This window comes from Rutilus rutilus, assembly GCF_951802725.1.
Source record: "Rutilus rutilus genome assembly, chromosome: 24".
NCBI lineage: Eukaryota > Metazoa > Chordata > Actinopteri > Cypriniformes > Leuciscidae > Rutilus > Rutilus rutilus.
Window position 1 is genome coordinate 9738660 of NC_140228.1, and position 19634 is coordinate 9758293.

At 35.4% G+C, this 19634-nt stretch overlaps 1 protein-coding gene across 2 annotated transcripts in view; it reads left to right on the plus strand.

Moving 5' to 3' along the window:
• The first annotated feature begins 288 nt into the window (after positions 1–288).
• The window catches only part of prkag2a (protein kinase, AMP-activated, gamma 2 non-catalytic subunit a), a 64143-nt gene continuing 44797 nt past the window's right edge, over positions 289–19634 (plus strand). The window contains exons 1-3 of one of the 2 annotated variants that reach the window (XR_014626105.1): positions 289–482; positions 8046–8117; positions 13795–14068. Coding sequence is in view for 1 of the 2 variants with exons in the window: in XM_084398385.1 (XP_084254511.1) it covers positions 402–482; positions 8046–8117; positions 13795–14068 (427 nt within the window). In the remaining variant the exon portion in view is untranslated. The remainder of the gene's footprint in view (positions 483–8045; positions 8118–13794; positions 14069–19634) is intronic. The other variant, XM_084398385.1, reaches the window with a different exon arrangement.

Below are 19634 nucleotides of genomic sequence, written 5' to 3' on the forward strand. Positions count from 1 at the left end.
ACTTTCTTCTCACTGCAACATCCGCGCTTGTAACCGTAGTAACTAATATGCATTGTAGCCCAGCCCCCTATACATACTACGTCATTTGACTGACAGGTAGATGCGGCGCTGTTTTCATCATGCTTGATAGTGAGAGTCGCGCGCACTGATTCTTCCACAGAGAACCGAAGAGCATCTTATCCTAGTCACATATTCTAATCTCTCACGTGCAAGTTTTTTTTTTTTCAACCAGGGTGCAAGTGTTTGTTTTCAGAAACCAAGAGAAATGAGCGCAGTATCATTTCGAACGAGAGATCGAAAATTTAATATTACTAATAATTAGCCTATTATTCTCTTGCCCTCATACAGGAGCAATTGATTAAATAAAATAAAATAAAATAAAATAAAACTTATTTTGGGAAATGGGCAGCACAGCAATGGATTCTAAGAAAGATGAGAAGAAAAATTCTAGAAAAAGAAGATCGCTTCGGATACACATGCCTGTAAGTTAATATCTGACGATACTGATTTTCTTCCTCCACAGATTCAAAGCCAAAAGTTGTGGACATGGACTGGAACATGATACTGACACATAGCTACAAAATTAATTCACATTCTCTCTGCTCGCAATGGTTTCGCACTGACACTGTGAAATGAGCTGCAAATGGATTTGACTTTTCAGAAGCTATTTCAAAAGGCAAGATAGTGTTTTTGTCTTGTGTTTACTGAATATATTAATATTCAAACAGGCTGTTTGTCAAATCTGTCATATGTCATATCCCACTAAAAAGGTATTGAGATTTTATTTACATTTATTAAATAATGTCCTATAGGCATTGATTTATTTAGCAATTATTATTATTATTCATATATATGAATAATAATTACTATTATAGGCTATATATATGTGACACTGGACCACAAAACCAGTCATAAGGGTATTTATTATTTTAATTGATATGTATATATCATCTAAGCTTAATAAATATGATTTCCATTGATGTGTTTTTCAAAACTATTTGAGAATCTGGAATCTGAGGATGCAAAAAAATGTAAATATTGAGAAAATCGCCTTAAAAATTGTCCAAATGAAGTCCTCAATGTTGCTGCATCCACTCACAAAAATAACTTTGATATATTTACGGAAGGAAATTTACAAAATATCTTCATGGAATATGATCTTTATTTAATATCCTAATGATTTTTGGCATAAAATAAAAATCGATAATTTTGACCCATACAATGCATTGTTGGCTATTGCCACAAATATACCCGTGCGACTTATGACTGGTTTTGTGATCCAATGTCACATATATAGACAGTATTTTATTTGTCTGTTTTCATATTATTATTATTATTATTAAGACAGATGCATGGCAGTCTCTGAGATGGCTAAACATATACATTTCTGGTTCTCAGGATAATTAATGTCAGGCTATCTGTTCTAAACAGCATACTCATTATATTCAAATCAAATCAACCACCTATTCACATAAATAGCAATGAAAATGTTTTGACCGGGTTGACAATTGGCCGCACCTGACTCCAGTTAAACATGGAGTCATCAACTCTAATGGCTTAAAGAACCATAGATGACAATCAGTTAATGTGCGGTTTTCCTGAACAAATGGTGATGCACAAAGGCTTTTTATGAATTAATACTGATCAGTGCTGATTCTGTATAGAAACAGATGGCGGATGTGAAATTTTATACTACGTCAGAGTTCCATCTTATTATTTAGCAAGTAAAATAATTGCATAGCACAAGAAAAGTGTAATTATTAGATTAAAAAGAAATCCCTGCACAATGATCAGTGTTTTGGTTCAGTCAGCTCAGGCTGTGATGAAACCGCAAGTCTGTTTGTTTCAGTGCTGGAGCCACTCAGTAATCACCTGCTAATTAGCTGTTTAGTGTCATTATCAGATCACTGTCATTACTGAGTAATCCTATGAATACATAAACAATATTTATCAGTAGGGAACACAGGTTCTGTTTTCACTGCATAATTTGTTGCATCGTGGCATTTTTGGCAGTTTCCTGACATTGTAACAGGTATATGTGAAATATGTGCCATGGTTTCCTCTGCAGCCGTATTTTATTAAGTAAACAATCTTGAGCCATGTGGGAGGCGAACACCTCGAAAATGTTCCCTGAATGCTGAGAAACCTCTTTATAGGGACATTTTTGACTAGATGGGCATGAATGCAGGCTTTATTGTTTTATGAATCTTGTATTGGAGGTTTAATATGAAAAGCAGGGCTGAGACTGTTCTTATTATTACTCATAAAATGTCCAATATCAACTCTGCAATATTGACATATGACATTTATGGTCATTCAAGTTTGAATTGGTGAACTATTAGGGTATATTTAACCACATTTACTGCTCTTAATAAATGTTGGTAAATAAATGACTGAACTAAAGGTCACAAAGCCAGCATTGTTACTACGTACACATACTTTTGGATGTAATCAACCCGGATGAACCCGCATGCACTTTTGTGTACATAAGAAATAGGTTCAGTGATTTCCCTACATTTTGAATTAACACAAAAACAGACACATATATCTTTTTGATTGCTGTTTATGTTTGCTTTTTCAGTGGCAGGTTGCTAGTGTAGTAAACTGAGATTCTTTCAATGTTGTAGGCTATGTGAAAAAAGAAGTGCGCTTAATGTTTTGAATGTGCAAATCTTATTTCAATTATGACAACTCTCTGAATGTTATTGAATATGGCGATGTATTTGGTCTTGGTGGACTAGATCTGCTACGCTGCTGCTTTTGATTAGCAATATGGACTTGCTACTGCTAATAGATACTAGTGATGATGTTCGATTCTTAAACGGATCGTTCTTTTGAGCCGGTTCACTGTTAGAACTGAATGGAACTTTAGTTCCGTGTTGATGATGCAAGACGCACAGCTGAAGTAGCATGTACGACTCAAAGTGAAATAAGGAGTTTATAAGACTGGTTTATTCTTTCTATATGTGCATGTATATATCTATGCATGTAGATCATATCCCTGTTTGTGCTGTAGGTGTGAAAAGTTTAGGAATCTCATCCAAGATGTAGGCTAGACTACTCAATATTGGTCAGTCGTGTCCGACGCCTAAAGGGTCCGCGAATGAAACTGTGACTACAAACACCATTAACTCAAGTGAATAAAATGCAATAATCAGCAAAGCTTTCACACAAATAACTTCTTTTATTTGTGTTTCAATATGCGTTGACACAAATTACTTTATTTGAATGTTTCCTTGGTATAACATGGCACTGAGTTGTTAGAAAAGAAATGCATAGTGACATCATTGTGTGATGACGTAAAGAACCGATGAATCGGTTCATTGAGAAACGAACTGTCCGAAAGAAGTTGAACCGGTTTTCACAAATGAATTGGACTTAACATCACTAATAGATGGCCTACACAGAGATGCTGTGAGCTTGTAAGATATGCTGCTGCTGCTGCATAAATAAACATACATACATAAATCCTGTAGCAGATCTAGACACTAGACAGGTGGAGGGTTTCAGAGGAACTCTGATAGCATGTTGCATGACTAACAAACAATGAACCAGACTTTTTAAATGTTAAGCAAGCAATCTCATTGGCTGCAGGATCAGCAGAGGCCAATCAGATTGTGCCCTGTGGTAATGATGCGATTGCATGTAAAAGTATCAGCCTGTGCCCTCTAGTGTTCATGAACTATATATATACTGTATAAATATACAGATGACGTTGAAGTATATTTTAGTCTACCATAAATGCTTGTCAATATATTCCACAGTACACTTTGTTTCAAAGACAATAGAAGTAATTATGAAATTTCCTACTTAAATGGGTCAAAAAAGTAGCCTGGCTCCGCCCTCCTACGTACTTCCGCTCAATTTCATTTTCCTTCAGTACTACGTCTGGGACTGCTGTATATTCTTAGGTTTCCAGAAACAAATTTTTTGTAGGACCAATCAGCGAATAGAGGGAGTGGCTGAGAACGATGACGTTGATGTGATCACACACATGACTAGCGTCGGCCAATAGTGAGCCTACGTGTGACGTACAACACACAGACCCGCTGCTTTATCAAGACTCGAGGAACAGAGAGAAGGAAATGAATAGTGGAATAAAGTCGTTTTTTTTTTTTTTTTTTTTTTTTTTTTTTTTGCACACAAAAAGTATTCTCGTCGCTTTATAAACTTTATAAAAGACAGACATCTTATTCTAAACATAATCCTCTGATCATTCGGACGACCACACGTTAGCGATTGGTTATGGCAGATCCTGAGTGACTCTGGGCAGATCCAATAGTTTTGAACTTTAACAGAGAACCCGCCTTCAAGGAAGTAAACGTTTCTCAATGGAGCGAGGCCAGACTCTCTGTACAAATGAAATGTACGAGAGTCTGGTAGAACCAGGCTATCAAAAAAGCACTCTTAAGTTCTAATTGCATTTAATATAAATGACATAAACATAAATTACATGCAATCAAGTGTCTGAAAACATTGCATTCCGTTTGCACCTGAATATATTATTAAGCTTATTATTTCGGTAATAAAGCTCTTTTTTAAGGTTTGCTAAAGTACACTTCTTTTTCGGGGTTCCCATGTTTTTGATGTCTTCTGAGACCATTTGTTTCCTGTGGTTGAGTTTTTGCTGTGCCTTTTGACCTTTGCAGGACCCCAGATCTCGCTCTTCTTAACTTCAGAATTACGGTAAAAAATCAGATAAAAAATACGATAAAAAAAGTCAAGTCTCAAATATTGTACTTTAATCGATCTCTACACAATCTGCTGTCAGTTTAAACTAACAAAAGAGGCATCACAAGCGCATTTTTTTATTTACAACATTTTTAAATGGTTTGCAGACCCCCACCAGGCTGAAGCTCTCCCTTAGTCAATACCTGCGCTGTATTTTTCTCTGTTTATCCATACACAAACAGACTGAGTTGCAAGCCAGCCTTATTACCTTCCTGTATTTAAGTATATTTAGGTATAAACACACACATCGCCAGACCTGCCCCACTGACCTCCATGTTACTGAGGGGTGGTGCTGTATCATATCAGTGAGTTATGACTGTCCTTGCTCCTTGGAGTAACCCTGCATTCGTCTAATGGGATTTCCGAGTGCTTGCATCTCGATAGAAGACCGTTACAGCTGGAACTCTGTGAATCTGAGGGGGTGTTATTTATTTGATCGCCCTCCAATTCTTGTTTGCAGAGGTAATATTTTGTCCTGATCTCTAGCATGCAAATATGGGCTTGTAATCGGGTATCGGGCTCCAAGGATATGGAGGCGGGGTGCCTTCGCCTTGAGCTCCCCGTCTACAGGACAGATGGCTTTTCTACTTTGGCTGTGGTCCTTCTTTCCTAAAAGGAAACTGACTCGGATCTATCTGTGAGAAGGACGATGTGCTTGCTTTTAGTGTTGATTAGCTTGTACATTGGGAGATAAGGTATATGTCACGTGGCAATAAACAGTACATCTGGCCAACTACTTCAGAACATACTGTTGAAATCAAACAGTTTAATTGTTGATTGTCTAATGTTGCTTTTAATCAGCAACATGTGGTGAAACATTTTCAAGGACGTTTATTTGAATTCTAACTCATGGGTTTGATTATTCTTGGCTTTCACTCACATCAGCTGCAGAACTGCTGTCTCAGGCTTTGAAAGTCAATCCTGTTACCATGGATATGACTGACCCGTTGTGAGACAAGAGAATATTTGCATGTTGAGGAGAAACATGAGTCAATCCGTAATGGATGGTTTTAATGAGGGAGACGGGAGAAGGATGTTTAAAGTGGCTGTTTTGACATTTTTAAGGAAAAAAAAAATGAAGTAACATACAAAGTAGCACTTATAGTGAGTACTTAACTGAGATTTTAACCCTGCGAGAGCACAGCCGGTCGTTACGGTCTTCAAATCAACTGGTTTTAGAAGTCCCAAGGTCGAAGTATAAGCGATGGGGCGATCAGGCGTTTGCAGTAGCTCCCCCGAGACTCTGGAACAAGTTACCCCTTGATATTCGTACAATTGCAGATGAAACTCTTTTTAGGTCTAAACTCAAAACCCACCTGTTTAGAATGGCTTTTAATACACAGTAGTGGTGTGACAATTTCCTTTTTCCGGTTTCTTTTCAACTTTTTCTTTTCTTTTTTGATTTTACTGTTATATGTATTTATTGTATGATATGTTGTTTTATTTTATTCTATGATGTGAAGCACTTTGGATACCTGACGCTATACAAATAAATGTTGATTGATTGATTATACTGAGAAACATGAACGGTTCAAGGTGTCATTGGCTGAGGTTGACCTAAACTGTATGATTTACTTATTACATTGATTAAATGCTTAATAATTATCAGTTATATTCAGCTCTGTTCCTATATTCAATGTATTTTGAACCATGAAATTGAATTGAACAGAGATTAATTTTCAGATACACTGATAATTTTTCTCATGTTATGGTATAAAAATCTTGTCTAAATAAATTCAAATTTAATGGTGTGTTTTGCATGAGGATATTTTTCATCTTAATGTGAAGCAGGTGTATTTGATATTACACTGATATATAAATATTACGATAAGCCGATAATTATTTTCATGTTTTGGCCGATAATAAAATTCCATACTTTTTGTCTGAATAAATTACAAATAAAACACTAAAAACTGCATGTAAATGTTACATGTGAATTTAGGCATCAAAACATTACAATGTAGATTGTATTTAAGTGTTACTAAATTAATAAATGATGTTTTGCCATTTCTACTTTTCTTTTTAGGTAATTAACCATAGAAAACACTATATCAGTCAACCACTAATGCTTTATATCAGTATTGCTTTCAGTAAGTAAACAGATGTACTGTAAGAAAAGTGCATTATGAAACTTTCACTAGTGTGTGTGTGTGATTAGTTACAGTACTTTGTAAGTCAGGCTAGCAAAGGGATTTTAAACTGGTACAGATCACACTAATACTCAAATATATGGAGTGACCGCTAAACAATTGCGTCTTCTGTGTGGCTACAGTACAATAGCGGCTTGTGTAATGAGGATGAAGGTAATGCACTTCAGTGACTCTGTGGTTTGTGCAAAGCCTCTGCTGTTGTTTGAAATGTCACTGCGTTGCATTTACAGAGAATTCTGAGAATTGAATAGGCTTTATGTTACTGCCAAACTGAGTTTAGGTACTAGGTGCAAGATTCTACATTAGCAAGCGGCAGCGAAATGGACGAAGAACTGAAGAACCTGTGTGTAAGTTTGCAAGCTGCCGTGCGCAATTTCTTCGTTTAGCTGTGCAAATGTTGTTAGAGTTATTCTAGTTGTAGAAACTGACCACATTTATCTTATTTTAACCTTCATGCAGTTAGTTTTAAGATTCGTTCTTATAGCTGGCCCTGGTAAAATGACTTGTTTCATAGAACAAACGCTTGTTGATCCCATTGGAGTTTCTTGGAAAACATTGTCCACTGCAGGGTTAAGTAATACCTGATTTAATCTGTGCATTACAGGTTACATTATACTGTCCATTCACATAGACCGGGAAAAAAATTGCAGGGCGGTCACATGAGATCATGTTACTTTAAAATGACAGAGACTGTGTATGTTTTCCACCACTGCTGTCATTGCATGGCGGTGATGATGTGTTCGAAACGCTCAATGCTACAGTAATTGATGTTGGTTTTAAAAGTCCGTGGATTTTTGAGAAGGAGGACAGGGGAGACGTTTCGGATCTGCTGTGAGTTCTTCTTCCAATTTGTTCTTGTATTACTGGGTGGGCATGTGAGGTTTTGCACAGGTTAGATGGATCACCCACCGAGTGTCCATCTGTCATATGTGATGTGCTTCTGTTAAACTGTCTAAACCGTTTATTCTCTTTCCTCTCGGCCTGTTATTTGTATAATTCCTTGTGCTTTTTGGGTACTGCAGAGCTTAACCTTTGATCTATTTAGTTGAAAGCCACTGTAGAAATTGTTCATTATGTCTATTTTTATGGAGTGAATGAGAGGTGCCACAGTCATGAAAGCGATTTTTAAAGAGCTCAATCATTTTGTTTGTTTGTGCTCCGCAGGACTTGAGCTCCTTCGCCATGCCGTTCCTGGAAGGAGATGCGGAACATGTAAACAAGGACGGCGTGCTCAAGGTAACACAACCAAAACACGCACAAGGCTGAGCCAACAGTAAACACAGTTTTGAAATCAATCACTGTTGTGAAAAACTAATTAGTGTATGATTTTAATGTGTGTGTGTTTATTGCTGTTATGTTACGTTTGCATTACTTTTTATCACCTGGCTGTGCTTCTTTTTGGTAGTGTTTAACATAGTAATGCAGCCACCAAGACAGCCAATATAACAGTCACTATACGTTATTGAGAAGAGAGATCATTTTAATTCAGTACTTTAAGGCGAGACACTACAGGTGAATAGGGTAAAATTTTTAACTAGCAGATATCACCATGAAACTTTCCCAGTTGATTACCTACATTAAGATGAGAAAAAAAATGTATTACAAGTTTTCTGTAATGTAATGTTTAAATATGCAAATTAGGCAATATCTAATTAAATATGCGCTCATTTGCATATATATCTGAGTATTGGATAAAGCCAGGTTAAAAATTATTTTTTCATTGTGTTCACATATTAGATGGGATAAAAAATTACAGAGGGATTTATGGATATCTACTTTTGTTATCCTGTAAATCAGAAAATACTGTCAATAGCCTTAAAAAAAATATTTTCGCCATGTTTTTTGGAATAAAATGTTATATAAATCAGGCTAGGAATAATATATTTACAAATCCCTCTATAAATGTCTTCATAATATAACTAGGTACAAGACTGGAAAGTTTGGTGTATATAGGTGCTACTGAAGTGGAGATTTCGGACTTGGGAGTATGAGAGAAAAGTCATTTTGAGAAAACGGGTTTTAAAAATGTATCATCAGCCAATGAGATTGCGCATTCAGCCCTTTTACTTTCACGATTGGTTGCTGATAAAAAGGAAATTACCATATTTGGATCCGGCAGGATTGTACAGGGGAGAGAGAGCTTCCTAACGGTGCATGTGATGACAGGGGGACGGCAGAGATCGCGGAGCAGCGGGAGGATTAAGAACGCAAACTTTTGTTGACTTTATGAGAAATCTACAGACGCAAACAGACAAAGTGTAATAAAATAAAGCCCTAAATGTGTATTTCTGACTTTTTTTCACCACAAGTCTGAAAGAAGACATGTTATTGAAGACAAATATCCCAAAAAAAAAAAAAAAGATTTTTTTGCCTGCCGTGTCTCGCCTTAAAAAAACGTTTAAGCAAATTAATTAAACTAAAAAGTAACATGCATTAAAAAGTAAAAGTAACTCAATTAATGTTTACATTTATAAAGTAATGCGTTACTTTACTCGTTACATCAAAAAAGTAATCTGATTACATAAGGCACATTACTTGTAATGCGTTACCCCTGACATTGAGTTCTCAATATTGTGTTATGATGATTTAAACAAGCAATAAATTATTCCAAAGTCATTTGAAAGGTTGATGACAATAGCACACTGTCGTGTGTATATCACACATTTGATTTGTTTGTTTTAATTATGCAATTTCCTTAGTCATCACTGTGACATCACTGATGCCTTGTGTATTCTGCCCCTCAAAGTTATGCTACACATAAAATGTTGTTATGCCTGAAATCGCGTCTCTTTGACTATAATCTGTCCTATAACAGGGAAGTTTGGCTCAACTGCTACACAAGTATAGTGTGAAAACTGATACCAAATCAGAGTTTGCATGTTTTGCCTTTGTAGATCATTATTAAAGTAAGCTGTGATGTGTATGATCTGGTAATACAAAGTGGAAAGGTTGTTGAAATGCGATGAGATTAAAAATGCAGATTCATTCCATTTGTGTTGGCAGTCTGAAAGCTGCTGTATCCTCAGTGTCCTCAATCTCTGCTGTCACTCTGATGGAATATGAGTCTGCTCTAAAAACCTGATTTGTAATTATGTCTACCATGGTACTTTTTGCCTGCACTGACCTCTCATTGGATTCACAATCCAGCAATGTGGAGAATTTACTGAATGCTTGTTGTGTATTTAATTGTGAAGCAACCACAATAAAATTGTACAGGCCCCAGAAAGTATTTGGATACCTCAATACCAACCCAAGAAATCAGCACAACCATGCTTTTCAAGCAAATATTTCTGTTAAGTAAAGACACTTGATAAGTTTGAACAATTTAAACACCCATTCCAAAGTTTTGGGTCATTCATTACGATTTTTTTTATACTTTTGAAAGAAGTCTCTTATGCTCACCAAGGCTGAATTTATTTGATTAACAATACAGTAAAAAACGAAAAAACTTTGAAATATTATTACAGTTTCAAATAACTGTTTCCTATTTTAATATATTTTAAAATGTAATTTATTTATGTGATGCCAAAGCTGATTTTTCAGCATCATTACTCTAGTCTTCAGTGTCACATGATCCTTCAGAAATCATTAATATTCTGATTTGGTGCTCAAGAAACATTTTGGTATTATCGATTTCGAAAATAGTTGTGCTGCTTAACATTTTTGTGGAAACTGTGATCGATTTTTGCAGATGCCATATAAATTGATATTTTGTTACATCATACAAAGACATTCAGAAATAAAGACTAGCTTACTGTCTGTAGCTAATGGGCCAGATGCCAGCGCAAACCCTATTTTGACATTAAAAAACGACAAAAAACGAATGCATTTGTAGTAGTTTCCCTTTCAGACGCAAAATTAATGGGAGGGTATTTAATGAATCATGCAAGTGATTCTGTGCTAGTCAATTTACTGGTATTTGCGCCATTATTTATCGGTCAAAAAAGCATGTCTTAATCCAGATGCTAATTTGCGCTGCTCTTGGTAGATTTTGTCTGTCATTATGGAAATTATGTCGTCAGTAGATCACGCGCCGAACTTTCCACTCCCATCTGCGCTTTTTTGGAATTGCACTCTCATGCTATTTTGCCCTGTTTAGTAAATCTGGTCCTATGTGTGTAGCTTATAATCCAAATACTTTTCGGTGTCACTGTAATTGTAGTCATTAAGCTTAACTCATATTGGCGAGAAACTCAGGATCTGCTCTTCGGTTACCTTTGTAAACACTCCAAAGAAATTCTGGGAAATCATCATATCTGACAATCAATCACCCATAGAGGCCAGCGAGGCAAGGCTAGAGAGGAGATAAATCACCTGACACGTCTCAGGTGGTGTCTTTCGTTCAGTCCCTCCTCTCTGTTGTTGAAGGTGAGCTGGAGTCACTGAATCTGAAGGGCTCTTTTGAAGCTTTAGGAGGGTTTGGAGTACACATGTTGTAATTAGATATAATCTCCACTTCACTGCTTCACCAATGTTTTTTGTTGTAAGCACTCAGGATATTAGCTAATATTTCTCCTTGTTGAACAGATGCTTGATTAACCCTCGGCAAGGTCAATGCAGAATCACCGGTGTGGACGAACATTTGTGTGCAAATGAAATGCATATACGGTTGCCACAAGAATGCCTTAGATTCTGGATCAGAGCCAAAATAAGGGTAGTGTGACTCGAAAGGTTTGTAAATTGCTGCGTCGGTATGTTTCATTTATCTCATGATCAAAGGTTCAGGAACATGAAAACTCAATGTCAGTGAAGACTTTTTTTCCATCGGCACTTTAACAAAGAAACAGTCAAATGTTTCCATGACCACCGAGCGTCTCAGAATAATACAAAATGTCATCACTCCTTTTGTTAAGTGTACAAAGCAACGTTTTTCTTTCATCTTAGTCTTTCGTGGTCTTCAGAAACTAAAGGGATAGTTCAAATAAAAATGAAAATTCTTTCATCATTTACTCACCTTCATGTCATTCCAAACTGGCAAGACTTTCTTGTTTTGTGTGTGTGGAACACAAAGCAAGAAATGTTGGTAACATTTTATTTTGATGGTACACTTTAGACATTTTTCAAACTACCCTAACCCTTTGCAACTACAAGTCAACTTATTCTACTAACCCGATCCCTAACACCTAACCCTAACCTAGAAGTCTACTAACAGTCTACTACTGTCTTCTAATACTCTAATGAGAGTTATAGTTAGTAGAATGTGTAAAGTGGACCATCGAAATAAAGCGTAACTAAAAATTTTAATAATTAACTGTTTTGAATTGAGTTTTTGTGTGAGGAGCAGACCCAAACTGAAGTTGTTATACACTGATAAGCATCCCTTCAATGAATTGAGTCAGTGAGTTGAACTCAAGAACCAGATCAGTCTGATTCATGAATGAATAATTTAGACTAGTGCTGCGAACTGACTGAATGATTCATTGAAACGATCTGACTCAAAAGAATGATTCATTCACATGCTACTTTTTGCATCCGAAATCAAATATTTCCCTAATGTATAGTATGGGAAACAGTATGCCAAAAGAGTAGTATGTAATACGTTTTAGGTAATGATAACAACACTGCATGAGTGCGAGTAAATGGTGACAGAGCGTTCATTTTGAGTGAACTGTCCCTTTAACTTTGCAGTCGTTCACTACAAATCCCACTTTGTTGTATTCTGAGAGCGAGCGAGGGGGGGTGTAGTTATGTAGTGTGTTTAGGTATACAGTACTGTGAGGTATTTATGCCACTGTGTGAGCCTCTATAATTTAACAAAAGCCTCTTGACAAAACAAGGTCATCTGTTCTTTTGGCTGTCTAAACAGTTTTCCGTGGCTTTGTCTGGCTGTTTTTGCTGTGTGAAATTCCCATGTGAATGAACGGTGGAAACATCAAGGACTCACAATGAATCTGAATGTTATGACGTCTCTTCGTTTAGTATCTCAATGTCTGTCTGTCCTTCAAACATTCCCTCAATGGTCAGCATGCATAACGTCACAGTAATGACGTTAAATATGCTTAATCTGTACAAATGCCATTTGTTGACGATTTTGTGACTATAAAACCAACATTTATGTCATTGTTCTGTGATGTAAAATCTCCCAGGTAAAGATATCTCTCAAGGCTCAACAGTGTATTGTTTCATCCTTAAAATTGTGCATATGTGACCCTGGTTCACAAAACCAGTCAGAAGTCACACTGGTATATTTGTGGCAATAGCCAACAATACATTGTATGGGTCAAAATTATCAATTTTTATTTTATGCCAAAACTCATTAGGATATTAAGTAAAGATCATGGTCCATGAAGATATTTTGTACATTTCCTACCGTACATATATAAAACATTTATTTTTGTGAGTGAATGCAGCACAACCGTGAACATAAATGGACAACTTTAAAGGCGATTTTCTCAATGTTTCAATTTTTTTGCACCCTCAGATTCCAGATTTACAAATAGTTGTATCTCAAACAAATATTATCCTATACATATCCATCATACATCACTGGAAAGCTTATTTATTCAGATTTCAGATGACGTATAAATCTCAATTTAAAAAAATTGACCCATGTGACTGTTTTTGTGGTCCAGGGTCACATATGACTTGTTTTATGGACATATTTTCTTCAGGAAATGTAAAATCCCAACTAACAGGGAACTTTCTGAGAATTTTAGCTAACGTTCTAGCTACGATTATTCCAGTAACGTTAATAAAACGTTTGTTCAAAGTTATCTGGTCTTCAGTAACGTTCTCAAAACGTTAGCACAAAACGTGATGTTTTGAACATTCAGAGAACTTTCAGAAATAACTGAATGGGAACGTTAGCAACACGAAAATATTTTAGAACATATTTTTGTTAGCTGGGAATCTACATTGACTGGATTTTGCTGTCATAATATTGTGTGTGATTGTATTTTCATTTACTCTCCAGGGGGAGCCTAGCTGCCGTTCAGCCAGCCCGACCAAAACCTTCTTCAGTCGGGGTCCTTTTAGCCGTCCCTCTAGCCCTATGTCTGCTCCAGCCCGGTCCAAAAACAGCCCTGGATCTCCCAAATCCATCTTCCCCTACTCCTCCAACAACGACTCCTCGCCCAAGTGTTCACGTCGCCGCAGCTTCACCGGAATGTTCCGTTCGTCCTCCAAAGAGTCCACAAATCCTTCTACGTCTCCTGTCAGCATCAAACTCTTCTCTCGGGCCAGGAAAGGTAAGACACATGTATCGTCCGTCTTTCAAACAGCTGCCATAATGCTTAAAATCTGAAAAATGCAACATTTAAAGTGGTCATATGATGACAAATCACATTTCCCTTCCCCTTTGGAAATATATTTTTGTTGTAACATGTAAACATAATCTGACTTTTGTACCTTAAAAATCCCTAGTCCATAAAGACCATTTATAGAAACTATTGAACGGACACTAACGTTCAACTTTTTTTTTTTTTTTTTTGAAATGTATATTTTTATTCAGCTGTTTCTATTTCAAATAAATGCTGTTCATCAAAAAATCCTGAAAAAAAAACGAGTATCACGGTTTCCACAAAATATTAAGCAGCACAACTGTTTTCAAAACTGATAATAATAATAAATGTTTCTTGAGCAGCAAATCATCATATGTGACCCTGGACCACAAAACCAGTCACATGGGTCAATTTTTTTAAATTGAGATTTATACATCATCTGAAATCTGAATAAATAAGCTTTCCAGTGATGTATGATGGATATGTATAGGATAATATTTGTTTGAGATACAACTATTTGCAAATCTGGAATCTGAGGGTGCAAAAAAAAATTTAACATTGAGAAAATCGCCTTTAAAGTTGTCCATTTATGTTCACGATTGTGCTGCATTCACTCACAAAAATAAATGTTTTATATATTTACGGTAGGAAATGTACAAAATATCTTCATGGAACATGATCTTTACTTAATATCCTACTGATTTTTGGCATAAAAGAAAAATCTATAATTTTGACCCACACAATGTATCGTTGGCTATTGCCACAAATATACCCGTGCGACTTGTGACTGGTATTGTGATCCAGGGTCACATATATGAATGATTTCTGAAGGATCTTGTGACACTGAAGACTGGAATAATGATGATGTAAGTATAATTCAGCTGTTATCACAGGAATAAATTAAACTTTTAAATATATTAAATAGAAAACAGTTATTTTAAATTGTAATAATACTTCACAATATTACTGTTTTTTTTAATCAAATAAATTCAGACTTGGTGAGCATAAGAGACTTCTTTCAAAACCATTAAATACATTTACCAACTGTGGAACGGTAGTGTACATAATACGTATATACACAATTTAGCAAACAATTGTTCTTTTGTGATGCCACGTGTTTTTTTAATATATGTTTTAATGCAAGAAACTTGTTCTATATTGAGAATGTTTTTTTTTTATCTAAAGTATGTTTTATATGTAGTGCTCTACAATTATATGATTGGTACTGTGTTGTTGAGTTGGCGGTCTTCCATACATTTAATCAGTGTGAGAGTTTGTGATTCTATGAGCTGACTTAACTCACGGTTAACCCTTAATTTGACTATGAAGTTAACATTCATCCAGACTAAAAGACTGTTTAATGTGAATTATTATACCAGTATCCAGATACCAGCATAAAATATCACCATTTATATTAGCATTGGTGAGATGAGATGCTATGAATGCCATTATCACATCAGTGTGTGGTGTGAGTCAGCATTTAGTGAAACTTTCACAGGTTGTCTGGGTCTGGCTCAGCCCGGGGTGTGTAATGTTGTGGATAATTGCGCTGTGTGCTGATTTAATGGAGGCGTGGGTGTTTCTTAATGCATAAGACCCTGATAATGAATTCAGCTTTCAAATATGTTATCCATGTGAGTCTTGATTTAAACATCAGAAACAAGAGGAGGGAGAGTGATTTTTACAAAATAGCTGTTTTTTTTGTTGTTGTAGTTTATACTGTTTGAAGAGCTTACTCAGTTTATATATAATTTTTTAGTTTTTTGGGGGTATTGTATTGTATATACTCTTATGATATAAAGTTACTGTCCTTGATATACTGTAGGTTTGTGATCAGAGCTCTAGATTCAATGATGTGTTACTCAAATGCATGAGTGTTATCCTTGGTGACTAATGACTTTGTGTTTTCTGGGCTCCTGACAATGTTTATTTTGTTGGTTGTGGTTAAAATGTCATCAAGAGTAGAAGATGCTGAAGTGAAGATAATTGAAACTATCCATGTGACGTGACATTTCAAATGACTGTTATTTATTTAAAAGCACACAAAAACATCGTTGACACGTAGTACTTTGCTGCTGTCTCTGGGTAGTCAGTTTTACAAGGAAAAGATTAATCAGCCGAAATTTACTTTGTTCCCACGAACTGAAAGTGTAATCAGTAATTATAAAATTAAGGCTTGTCTTGGAATAAGTATGAGAATGGAGTGACCTATAATTAGATGAATTAGAGTGATTAATTGTTTGCCTGAGTTTGAACGTGTAGGTAGAACTGGTCGGTAAAGTAGTGAAAGTAGGTTAGGTCATGGGTCTTATATTTACAAATAATAAAGCAATTTTATAATATAAATTTTAGGACTGTCAAAAGATTAATCACGATTAATCCATCCAAAATAAAAGTTTGTGTTTACATAATATATGTGTGTGTACTGTGTATAATAATTTTGTATATATAAATACACACACATGCATGTATATATTTAAGAAATATTTGCATACATATCTGTATATATTTATATCTAATTTATATTATATATAAATATAAATTTTTTATATATAAATTACACATTTTTCTTAAATGTAAATACAAGCATGTGTGTGTATTGATATATACAAAATTATTATACACAGTACACACACATATATTACGTAAACACAAACTTTTATTTTGGATGGATTAATCGTGATTAATCTTTTGACAGCCCTAATAAATTTACATATTTATACATTTATATATATTTAAAAAAAAAAAAATATATATATACATATATATTTAGAAATATATACATTTATATTTTTGTTTATATAATACATTCTTTTAAATTAATTAAAATAAAAAATAAAAATATCAGGTCACTATTTCATGTGTGTGTATATATATGTGTGTATATATATATATATATATATATATATATATATATATATATATATATACATATATAATCATTTAAACTAATAAATATATATATTTTAAAATAATTATTTAATTTATAAATAAACAAAAATGTATATTTCTGTTCATATTATAAAAATTCTTTATTTTAATTTGTTCAATTAAAATAGAATTTGTATATATCAGGACACTATTTTGTGCAGTTTTACTGTAGCAAGTGATTTCAGATTGAAAAAAAGTTCAGAATGTAAATGAATGTAGTGGAAACAAAATGCAGTGTAAATGTGTATTTTTGCAGTGTGTGGGCGAGTATGTGTGTCGGTGAACCACACACAGGACAATACACACAGGTGGGAATATTTTTCTTCATACACATACACACTTATATAACAGCACTACTATGCTTCTCTGACGAGCCATTAGTTGCTCTGGCTGGCAGACTTTCCTGTCAGCCGAAAACAACAGTATTGATTTATTATTCAATACTGGAGTTGGAGCAAAGCTGGATTCCTCTGTCTGATTGTAAGGCAGAGCTGGTCAGATTAAAACACATCAAGGGAGAGTATTAAAACATTAGAGGCACTCGAGAGAGAGAGAAAAGGAAGATGTGTTTCTGGACTACGTTTTTTTTATTACTTGATTATATTGATCTGTATAATGAGGTTTTTATCTGCTAAGTGCATCTGGTGCATTTACACACACACACACACACACACACACACACACACACACACACACACACACACACACACACACACACACACACACACACACACACACACACACACACACACACACACACACACACACACACACACACACACACACACACACACACACACACACACAGAGATGTGAGATATGGATCCATTTCAGCATTGATAAAATCCTGGTTATCTCAGGGCATCTCACGAACGGGTGTGTTTTTAGCTGAGATGTGTTTGTGCCAGTGACTCTGAGGCTGAGCATAATGAACACTGATGGACAGAAGCTTCTGATCAAGCAGTGTTTGTCATTCAGGAAATGACACTCTTGCCAGAGAAATTCTAAATCCTTATATATCCGGGAATTGGGCTGCACCCAGACAGTGACATCAATGCAGAAAGCACATAATTCAATCATGGTTGCTTTCATTATATTAGCTGAAATTAATCCTTGACTCGTGATGTTCTCAGAGCTCCTTAGCACAGGCAGCTGGAGATGAGGATGGCCGTATGTCTCTAATATGATAACAATTCAGTTTTTGCCTCAATAAGACCGTGATTAGGAAGGAATGATGCTGTGTCATCCTCTATACACTGCTGCTGGTATGTGCCACAATCTGATAGTTTGGTTTTATCGCCACCTACTGGACAAAATTTAAATGATGCGTTCTTGATATGTCTATAGTCATGATTATATTATATTATATTATATTATATTATATTATATTATATTATATTATATTATATTATATTATATTATATTATATGTGTTTTGAAAAAAGTATCTTATGCTCACCAAGTCTGTAAATGGTATTATTGTGAAATATTTTCTACTTTAATATATTTTAGAAGGTAATTTATTCCTGTGATGGCAAAGCTGATCCTTCAGAAATCATTCAAATCTGCTGATCAGGTGCTCAAGTACCATTTCTTTTTATTATCAATGTTGGAAACAGTTGTTTTTATTTTTTATGGAAACCGTGATACATTTTTTCAGGATTCTTTTATGAATTGAAAGTATGGTGTTTGGTAACATAATAAATGTTGCTACTGTGGCTTTTGATCAATTTAACGCATCCTAGTCTACATTTCCTTCAATTAAAATTCTTGTCCCCCAGACTTCTATAAAACGAATAGAAAGGTTTAGTGGCTTTTCATGTCATGTTCGTGTGCGACCACTAGATGGAAGCAAAGTAGGCTAAACACAATTATTGCAAGGTCGTTTGAGGATGAAGTCTTTCTCCAATGGTTTTCTGACCCAGGACAGTATTAGAAATGATTCACAAACAAAAGTAAACAGAAGCAATCTTAAAATCAACCATTGAAATTCATGAGTTTCATGCTTCTACCAGCCAAAAACTTAATTTGATATATTATTATGTAGTGTAATAGTGTACAACATTTGAAGTGCATCAAAACACATTATACATGAATTTTTAACAATACCAGTTCTTGTCTTAGGACAGCTTTGATGAACTTTTTTTTTTTTTTATCCACTTCAAATGTTGACTACTGTATTTGAATCATATAAATACAGCCATGTATAACTTGCACTAGCTCAGCATCAGGGCCACAGACACCCATGCGTTCCCAGCAGAGTGAGAGTGAGAAAGACAATGAGAGAGAGAGAGCGATATCGAGCATTCAAGCACATGAAAGAAGCACTAAAGCGAGTCAGTGGGGTCTTTTCTACCTGTCACACATCCTCACTCACTTCACCACAGGAGCTCTGAGACCCTAGAGCGCTGATTCACAATGACTCACAGCACTTGTCGCCAGGCAACGGTTAGATAAACAGCGTGTGCTCGGGGTTCAGCTGACAGATGCCTGCGATGAACCGAGTCTCAGAAGCCATATCTCAGCAGTGGACTGTCACACACTTGTCCGAGTTCATCTGTGTGACACCATGCCCTCTATACTGACCAAAAAAGGCATTATTG